This window comes from Bos grunniens, chromosome 27 (assembly GCF_055505025.1).
Source record: "Bos grunniens cultivar Pamir isolate PY7600 chromosome 27, Bosgru_T2T1.0, whole genome shotgun sequence".
Lineage (NCBI taxonomy): Eukaryota > Metazoa > Chordata > Mammalia > Artiodactyla > Bovidae > Bos > Bos grunniens.
The window spans coordinates 8,949,774-8,959,800 of record NC_141191.1 but is presented as its reverse complement, the minus strand read 5'-3'; the positions used below and the strand labels follow the sequence as shown (position 1 = coordinate 8,959,800).

Sequence of the window (10,027 nt, the reverse complement as noted above, 5' to 3'; positions counted from 1 at the left end):
CCACTGAGTATTCTTATCTCCCATGTCAAACGCTAGTTGATTTTGTAAATACTGCATTATAGGATGAGAGAAGGGGAGTCTTCATTTACCAAACCACACTTCCTTAATCATCAAAGTTTTCCACATGACTGAAAACTGACTCCTTCTAAGAATAACTTTGAGGTATGTGGTTGGACTCAAGTCCTAAGGGCATGCAAGGAAAGGGAGACCTGATGAGTCTAGGGAGGAAGATGAAGTTGTAGTCAGAAGTTTGACACATCTGAAGTCTATTTAAAAGGGGTATTGACAGCATACCCTGAGAGTGGTTACTATGTTTTCTACAGTAAAATGTTTAGGTTCTAGAAAAGCAAATTATTTGCATAGAGGAGTAAAATAATTGAGAATCTCTATATGATCACAATATTTCCTCATTGCAATAGGACATAAATATCTTTTGGGGGGGGTTGTTAATTGAGATTTTATGTGTTAGTATACTTATTTCTGTTGGTCTTCAACTTTTTGTTCCCTCCTTTTTGGTTTCATCTCTTTCTAGTTATCTGCCATGCTGTTACAATCTTATGCTATCACCCCGAATTATTTTCTCTTGCCTCATTCCAGCTTTCTCTCATTTTCCTATTTATATCTCTTCCACTCCCAGATAGTTTCTAGATTTCCTCTATATTTGGCTTTTAATTTCCTTTGAACTCTCTGTGTGTCTATTTAGTTATGTTGCATATATAATGATATCTTCATTTTTGCAACTGTTGGTTTTTTACCTAAGATAATTTTTTTTGAAAACTTGTTATGTAAATAGACTTTACTTTTTCTTATTATGCTTTGTTTGGCGTATAATTGCTTTACAATGTTGTGTTTCTGTGGTACAATGAAGTGAATCAGCTATATGTATACATACATCCCCTCCTTCTTGGACCTCCCTCCCCCGACCTCCATCCTGCCCATCTAGGTTATCGCAGAGCACCCGGTAGAGCTTCCTGTGCTTTATAATAACTTTCCACTGGCTATTTTACACACTGTTGTGTATGTATGTCAATCTCAATCTTTCTTACTTTCAAAGAAGATTTTTTTGGATTGAAATGAGTTTCAAAGAAGCAGTATTCGGGTTGATTTGAAATCAGTATATGGTTATTTATTTTTATTGACAAGGGATGATAGAAGTTGACAATAAAGCCAGCAGTGTTCATTGTGTATATTCTAAAATTTTTAGACACAAGCATGTTTCATTTTTGATGCTTTTCCAAGTTTCATTTTATCCTAGGCTTAATGGGTTCTACATAATCTGAATAGATAGCGGGCGTTGGAACTGGCATGAGGATCCACCACGACCGACAGCACTTCCACCTTCTTTGGCAGTAGGCAATTATGTCCTCTGTTGTTCTGCAGGTGTCTCTTCTGCAAATGCCTTCCAGATTGAGACAGTGGTTTCGTGCAGAACCCATACCACTTCTTACTGCAGAAGAAGAGTCATTAAAGTCATTACCCCGTGAAGGGAATATAAACCTGTAAATCTAGGTGTGAGATTAGATGAGATCTAGCATGAGCATTTCTACATGGAGGAAAGAAACTGGACAAAGTGTCCATCCAATTGCTCTATCACATTCACTATCTCCTTTTTACCCAAGAGCCAAAATACTGACAAACTCCCCTCCTCTCCTGATATGTTTAAGCTTCAAAAATAACTTTGGTAAATGTTGAAGTGAAACAACAAAGGGATGCATAAAATGTATGTTCTAAATACACAATGTCCTTATTATTTTACTCCTTTATACGGATCTTCAACCAGTATTTGCCATGTCTTCTATTCACTAGGCATTTTTCTTTGTACTAGCAATAGAACAGTGGAAATGGCAGAAATGGTGCTTATTCTCACAGCAACTTATATTCAGTGAGAAAAAGTTTACCATATAAAAACAGAATGACGAGATAATTTCACAAAGTGTTAAGTGGTTAGAATACAATAATACGCCAGATATAGTCTGGAGGATGGAGTTGATACAATGGACCAAGAAAGGCTTTCTCAGGATATAGCATTTGAACTGAGATGTGAATGATGAAAATGAAACAGACAAGTAGTTATCCGCGTGAGGGTATGATAGGTCTATAGGGAGCAAGGTCCTTTGCTTAGTTTATTTGAAGAACAGAAAGACCTGTGTGGATGGAACATATTGGGAAAAAATAAGTTTGATAAGAAATGAGATGACTTTGATTAAACTGGGTCAAGATCATTCTGGGGTTGTAGGTCATAGGAAGCTTGCAGACCCATATAGTTAACATTGCAGTTTTCTTCTATCAGCTTCTCTGTGCTTATGCTTCTTTTAAAATATTTGGCATTTTCACCTCCTATTTCCTCCAGTCCATTTAGATAAGGGATGGGGGAGGTTTCAGGAAAAACAACTCTGTGGATACTCAGATGTGCCATGTGCTAAGTCACTTCAGTCGTGTCCGATTCTTTGTGACTCTACAGGAGGGCCAGGCTCCTCTGTCCATGGGATTCTTCAGGCAAGAATACTGGAGTGGGTTGCCACTCCCTTTTCCAGGGGATCTTCCTGACCCAGGGATTAAACCAGTCTTTCTTACGTCTCCTGCATTGGCTGGCAGGTTCCTTACCATAGCACCACCTGGGAAGATGTGGTACTGGTTCATTCTAAACTAATAGAAAACCTCTTAATCTCTTCATGTTTCAATCAGCTCAGAAAGTAGAATTTATTTTTTTCTTTCCAAGTTAGATATGATCTACCTAAGTCAAGGGACAAATAAATTTTCATCATGGAATGTATCAGAGGAAATTTAAATTTCTGGACATGCTAAATGATCCTTTCAATTATATCTTTAAAAAGAAAAGGGTATTAGAAAGCTGAAAATTGGTCATTGTGTCCAAACCATTATTTCCTCCTGGTGACTTATACAGTAGAAAACTCAATTTACTAAGTAGCTTTCTAGTGGCAGAACTAAATAAACTGGCTTTCTAGTGGAAAATCCACCTAGAGCTGGAGTTAGGAAACAGACAGTTAACAGCTTCAGTTGGACTCACCTGTGTCTTGAGAATTTTCATAGTGTCAAGATTTTACCACTCAAGAAATAATGCAAGGTCCATTTAATATTGGATGGAGTCTATTAAATAAGATAGTTTTTAGTATCATCACGTTAGTTGTTTTATGCTTGCCTGTCAAAGCCATTGCTAGCTAAGGATGATAAGTCAGTATTTTCTGATTAAACTTCGGTGGTGATGTTCCTGTTTACTGTAACAGAGTTGCATAGACAATATTCCCACTTGATCAAGTAACTTAAATATGTATTTGAAGGGAAGAGTGGAAAAGAAAATCAACATTGACATCTGATAAACATTATTTTTTAAATAGGAAGAGTTTTGCCTTAACCAAGTTAAAGTTTGTCTGCACACAAAAAATCCAGATAATGTTTCATAGTAAAATACTAGGCTCAATCCCATGAAAATCATAAAGAAGAGAAGAATGTCCAGTCAATACTATATGAATATAGCTCTGAAATTTTTGAGCCATGCCATAAGTCATAAGAAGGAAAGTCAATGATTACTTGAACCCTTCCTTCAGTATCTCCCCCACTGCCATGGGAATGATACAAGTAACATTTGAAAAGAATCTGTAGGGGTGCCAGAAATCACAGGGTATCATCAATGCATCAGAAACTGAGGAATAACTGAAAGACACAAACCAAACACGATCAGGGTTCAAGAAAGATTTAAACTCTGGCCAAGATTATAGGTTCAGTGCTTCAAGTGACTGCTATTGTAGAAATAAACGGACCCTGAAGAATATCTTTGAAATATTTCTATTCTTGAAAATGATAGGTCGATTTCCTAAAATACTTCCTTCTTTAAGGAAAAAAGTCTGTGAACTGAAACTTGAGCAGTGGGCCCTCTGTATTGGTCAACTGGGTAGGTGGAGGGTTTCCTGGAAGGTCAATGCTGTGATCACCAGTCTGAACGCAGGGACTGACTCTTGGGTTTTGCACATTGCTGTTTGGTTAAGACTGGAATCCAGGAACTGAGATAAAGAAGAGGAGAGGTTTAGAGCGGTAGCTTTGAATGGCTGCAGAAACACATTCTCAACTGAGACTGTAAGAACATGGCAAACTGAGTACAAGCAAAGAATTTATTATGAAAGAAGACCAAGAAGGTAAGATACTGTGAGTACAAGTTAATGGAAAAATAACATATTTGGACCTTCACAGACTAAAGGTATGGGAATCACCCATATGAGCAAATAAATATATTCTTGCCTTGACAAAGAAAGCAAGCTGAGTAATTAATGTGTGCGTGCTTAGTCACTCAGTCGTGTCTGACTCTTTGCAACCCCATGGCCTGTAGCCGGCCAGGCACCTCTGTCCATGGGATTCTCCAGGCAAGAACACTGGAGTGGGTTGTCATGCCCTCCTCCAGGGGATCTTCCCAACCCAGGGACCAAACCTAGGTCTCCAACATTGCAGGTGGATTCTTTATGATCTGAGCCACGGGAACTTATAGATCATATTTTTAAGAGCCCCTCAGTGATCTGGGTTCTCAAAGAAAGCCAAGTAACTAAAATCCAAAGGTGTAAGGACCTACCACAAAGGAGGGGGAATGAGGCCACAGAGATAGCAGCGTGGATGGTTTGTCTTACAGTCTTTCGGGCACCTCTCAAAGGTCTTATATTTATTCTTTGCCCTAAGAATTTAAGGTCACAGAGTCTCACATTTCATGTGACTGTCTCCATTTCCCAGCCCAATCATTTTCTTCCCACGTCACACATGCACTAGTATTCCAAACTCTGTTATCCTCCTAACTGCCTCCAGATTTATGTTAAGGTACCTGCTGCTGCTGCTGCTGCTAAGTCGCTTCAGTCGTGTCTGACTCTGTGCGACCCCAGAGACAACAGCCCACCAGGCTTCCCTGTCCCTGGGATTCTCCAGGCAAGAACACTGGAGTGGGTGTTGAGGTACCTACTCTGTGTGTGCTACTTCACATAAGAAGCCCTTCCTAAAAGGTGGACCAGCGCTTGATCTTCTCAGAAATCCCTTCCTAGGGACTCTAATTCTCTTTCTGAAACCCTCTTCTGGGTCCGTGCCATTTACGTAGCATGGCCCAGTGGCCAGTTTAAATGAGACAGGTCTGGGTTATGCCTTAGTTCTGATACAGTGATAAGTGCTTCTTTCACTTTGCAAAGATGTCTAGTTCAGATTTTAAAAATGTTCATCCTACTTCTATAATCATGGCTACACCTCTCCCATAATGAGAGCTGTGCTCATTATTATGCTGATTTGTCAGTTCCTTCAGGAGGCAAACCTACAGGACAGAGTTCCCCAGGACGCACCCTCTGCACTAAATCCTGTCGATAGGTCTCTGTCCATCTGTTTCTGACCTACTGAATAGATATAACGGTAGATACTGATGGAATCCAATCCTTTCCAATCTACCTGCCTACTAATGGGTCACTGTGCCTCACCTAGACATCCCAAGCTACAGAGTAAGGATAAAGCCGAATGTGACGCCATCCAGCATTCAGCTAATGGCGAAGGAATGTTCTCTCTACCGTCCTCCCCTGTTGTCATCTTATTAGGTTTGTGAATCTGTAAGACTGATTCCAGGGTCTTGTCTGACCTTCCCAACAGCTTTCTGAACTGTGGACCCAGGTAATCAGCCACCACCTTACCTGGGGATAAGAGGGTCAAGAAGAAGAGTGCAGAGAGCAGCAGGTGGAGCCTCATGGGGGAATAGCAGTTGGAGGGAAGGAGCGTCAGTATGGCTCGAGCTGGCGATAGCTGGGCAGGCAGGTCATGGGCTTTTATGGTGTCCCCTGGGCCTGCGGTTTTTCCATGGTTAGTAGAGCCTATCCAAAAGAGACTTAACTCAGTCTTTCACAGGAAATCTCCACGGAAAAAAGTACATGGTGTGGTGGAAACTCAACAGATGAGAAAGCAGAAACTGATGCCATGGGTTTCCCAGATTCAGGATATCCGAGCTGTCTGCTGTGTCCCCTTATGCGGAGACCCTCCCAGCAGGGGATTGATGACTTTTAGCAGTCAGCCGATGAAGACGTGGTCAGTTCCTCTTTATGTCACATGGAAAATAGAAATTGAGTTCTGTTTCACATTTATAATATCTAGAATTAAAAGTGTTTGCACATTTTGCCTTTAAAATTGCTGTTTTAGTTGCTTTACAGTCTTTTTTCATTTTTATTTATTTTTGGCTGTGCTGAGTCTTCATTGCTGTGTGGGCTTGTCTCTAGTTGTGGCAAACAGGGACTACTCTCTAGTTGCAATGTGCATGCTTCTCATTGCAGTGGCTTCTCTAATTTTGGAGGTGCACGGGCTCTAGTGTGCTCAGGCTTCAGCAATTGCTGCAAGTGGACTCAGCAGTTTTGGCTCCCAGGCTCTAGAGCACAGGCTCAATAATTGTGGTGCACCAGCTAGTTGCTCTGCAGCATATGGGATCTTCCTGGATCAGGGATTGAACCCACGTCTCCTGCATTGGCAGGCAGATTCTTTACCACTGAGCCAGCAGGGAAGCCCACTCTACTGTCTTAATGTATTTTTCACCTAGTTGATGTACCAATTGTCAGTGAGAAGATGTTGTCTGCATTACCTTTGGTCCATTTATTGTGAAGTAACTAGACCCAGAGAACCCCATGGACAGAGGAGCCTGGTGGGCTACAGTCCATAGGGTTGCAAAGAGTTGGGCATGACTGAAGAGACTTAGCAGGCAACTAGACCTGTTACCTAGATTTCTAGGACGATACAGCAATAGTATCAGTAACGGCAGCAGGAGAAACAATAGCGGTAGCAGTTCTGTCAGTCAGGATCCAGCCAATTAGAACAGAGTAGTGCTTTGGTTTACAGAGAGGACTTACATCAGGATTTGTTCAGAGAGAATGCCGAGGGAACCAGAAGCAACTGCAGGCAGTGGATATCACCCCTCAGTGAGACAACAAAATGGAAGAAGCCAGGAGCCAGGGGAGGACACCTGTGGTCCTCAGGTGTTGGAGGAGGGGGCACGCTGCCCAGCTGTGCCTCTGCAGACCTGAGGGGAGACCTTTCAGAGTCAGTCCTCAGGTCTATGAAAGGGGTATTGACTAGCTGTTGCAGACACCTGTTTGAGGACACTGTGAGATGGGTTCTGTAACCCCATGAGAATGTGGACCCAGGAGGCCACTGTTGCTCCTGGATGCAAGCCATTGTTGCTATAGCAACAGTGACAGGAACAAAAGTGAGGAAGTCCATCCCCCTTCTCCAAGCTCCAACTCTTCCTGGAGAGTCCATCCTTGAAGCGAATCAGCAAAGGGGTCTGGGAAATGCGATCTGCACCTTGCTGCTCCCTGAGTTACTGGGAAGCATAGTGCCAAAGAGGACAACTGGAACAAAGAGACTCTGGGGAAGTGATGCCACGATGGATGCAATGTTAGAAAGTTCGAGCAGTCAGACTTTTTTTTCAACATGCAGATGTTTCAAGTGATTATGTTGTAAACTCATTATGCATTTCTTAGAGTTTAAGTCACTTAGGGAAGCTATGGTCCAGAGTGAAATACAGGAAGGGATATTGAACTGGGGATAATTCATTCTGGCAATGAGATCTGACGATAATTGGGCCAGAAGGTGTTAGACCCTGAAAAAGACTTAGAAGCAAAAACAAGAGAGAAGCAATATGTAAGAATGAAAAATGCTATCAGTTATGCTGGAGTATCTAAGAATCACTTTCCTATGCTGCCTGTCCATGAATTAAAGGCTCACCATTCTGAAGGATAGTTATGGGAGTGGGTGGGTGCCTCGTACCTGTTTAGGGCTTTTGTAAGGAGGCTACAACATGCTCTTGGGGCAAGATATTTACCCCCTTCTGGTTTCTGGTTCTTATCATTGTGTCAAAGCCTGTAGCAGTTTTTCAACCTCAGCACTGTTGATATTTTGGGTCAGATAACTCTTTGTCTTGAAGGTCATTTCTGTCATTGTAAGATGTCTAGTAGCATCCTTGGCTGGTAGCATCTTGGCTACTATTAATAGATGCTGGTAGCATCTTTCTGGTTGTCACAACTGAAGGTATCTCTAGACATTGGCAACTATGTGCTGGGGAGAAAAGCATCTCCAGGTGAGAGGTCTGGTTTGTAGTATCTAAATCCTCAGGCAGGGTTGTTTTTCTTCTACTTTTGGACCACTCCTTAGGGCAAAGGTTTGGCTGTAGGGTTATCAGATGGCAGCTGATTTTGAATGAACCCAGGTAAAAGTTGGGGTTATATGAACTCATCAGGAGCAGAGCCAGACAGGGCCTTTTCCATCACTCAGTATCAGGGCTCACTGTTTTATAATTCAGATGGTAAGGGCTGATGATGAAGCTTTCTCTGCATGACTAGAACTCCTCCAGATTTTTACCTGTTCCCATGATGGTGCCAGGTCTCAAAGGTACAGGAAAGTTCTGGGGGTGGAAGCTGTGGTTACTCAGGAAGGTCGTGTTCTGGGTGGAGCAATATAGCAGGTTCTTGTAAGTGCATTCTATCCTGACATTAAAGCCTGAGGAGAAGAAGCCACAAGCTATTAGAAGTCAAAGGGAGCTATAAAAGCTGAAGACAGGAACAGAACTGACATTTGTGTTGTCTTTTAAGTCAGATATATTGAGATGTGTCTTACACAATAGAATTTTATTCAGTAAAATTTAGCTCATTTCCATGAGTTTTCAAATGTGTATATAGCTGTATAACCACCACCACAATCAATACCTAGACCAGTTCTATCACCTACAAAATCCCCATCATATTCTTCTGTGTCCATCTCCTGTTCCCATCCCCTGACAACATCTTTCTGTCCCTATAGTCTGTTTTGTCTTCTTTTTTAATCTATTTCTGCTTAAGTGAGGTTTTGGTAGTTTGTTTCTTTCAAAGAATCCACCCATTTTCATTGATCTTGGTGGATTTATGCACGTAGAGCTATGCCTAATAATGTCTGGTTGTTCACCTTGTATCTGTGGGATCTACTGTGCTTTCTTTCATGGCTGGCATTGGTAATCTGTGTGCTCTCTCACTCTCAGATCAGAATGGTAAGACACATACATTTTATTCATCTTTTCAAAGAACCAGCTTTGGATTTCATTTCTATTTTCTATTGATTTTCTGTTTAATTTCTTTTATTATTTACATTAATCTCCTCCTTTATTTATTTTAGATTTAGTATGCTCTTCTTTGACTATATAAGCATTTGGATACAATAAATTTATTTCAAAATGCTACTGTAGCTTTATTCCACACATTTTGTTATATCATATTTTTATTTTTACTCAAGTCGAATGCTTCTTCATTTTTATCTAGAAGTTGTTTGATTTTCAAATATATGGGAACTTTCCAAATACTGCATATTGATGTCTGGTTTAATTCTAGTAAGGTTACTGCACATATTTTGTATGATCTAGATAATTTTGTGTTTATCAAGACTATTTTGTGGCCCAGAATACAGTTTACATCTCTCAAAGATGTAACTTACTTCAGTTAGCATATATTCTCAAAGTTCATCCATGAATTTCCTTCTTATTTTTTTATGACCAAACAATATTCCATTCTGGGACACCTTTTCATTTATTTCTGCCTTCTTCAGTTTCCTTTTATTATTGTAACACACTTAGAGTGTTTATTCTACTGTTGTTGTGGGAAGGCTTTAAACAATATTAATTAGATTAAACTGGTTGTTATTATTATCCAGGACTTTTATATACTTACTGAATTTTTGTCCTCATATTTTAGTTGTTACTGAAAAAGAAATGATTTTTATATTGAGATATAATTGATATATAATATTATATTCATTTTGGGTGTACATATGCATATATTTTGAAATGATCACCACCATAAGTCTAATTAACATCCATCAAAAAGCATAGTGACCAAGCTCTGGGAGATAGTGAAAGATGGGGAAGCTTGGTGTACTGCAGTCCCTGGGGTCACAAAGAGTTGGACATGACTTAGGCACGGAACAGCAACAAAGCCTGGTTACAAATTTTTCGCTTGTAGTGAGAACTTTAAGACTGAGTCTCTTAGCAACT

At 40.5% G+C, this 10,027-nt stretch overlaps 1 protein-coding gene across 1 annotated transcript; it reads right to left on the bottom strand.

Moving 5' to 3' along the window:
• Positions 1-1,094: 1,094 nt before the first annotated feature.
• Positions 1,095-8,766, bottom strand: LOC147343505 (uncharacterized). Its single transcript, XM_086379666.1, has 4 exons — positions 8,733-8,766; positions 8,371-8,508; positions 5,664-5,840; positions 1,095-1,447 (listed from the first exon to the last, which is right to left on the bottom strand). The coding sequence occupies exons 1-4, from the start codon at positions 8,764-8,766 to the stop codon at positions 1,242-1,244; spliced, it is 555 nt and encodes a 184-aa protein (XP_086235792.1). The 3' UTR covers positions 1,095-1,241.
• Positions 8,767-10,027: the final 1,261 nt, after the last annotated feature.

Coding starts and splice junctions, on each gene's coding strand:
- LOC147343505 (XM_086379666.1), bottom strand. CDS start 8,766: ATGGACACAGAAGAATATGATGGGGATTTTGTAG. Junction 8,509..8,732: donor ATATGATGGGGATTTTGTAG/GTGATAGAACTG, acceptor TCTTCTCCTCAG/GCTTTAATGTCAGGATAGAA. Junction 1,448..5,663: donor CTTGACCCTCTTATCCCCAG/GTAAGGTGGTGG, acceptor CTTCTTCTGCAG/TAAGAAGTGGTATGGGTTCT.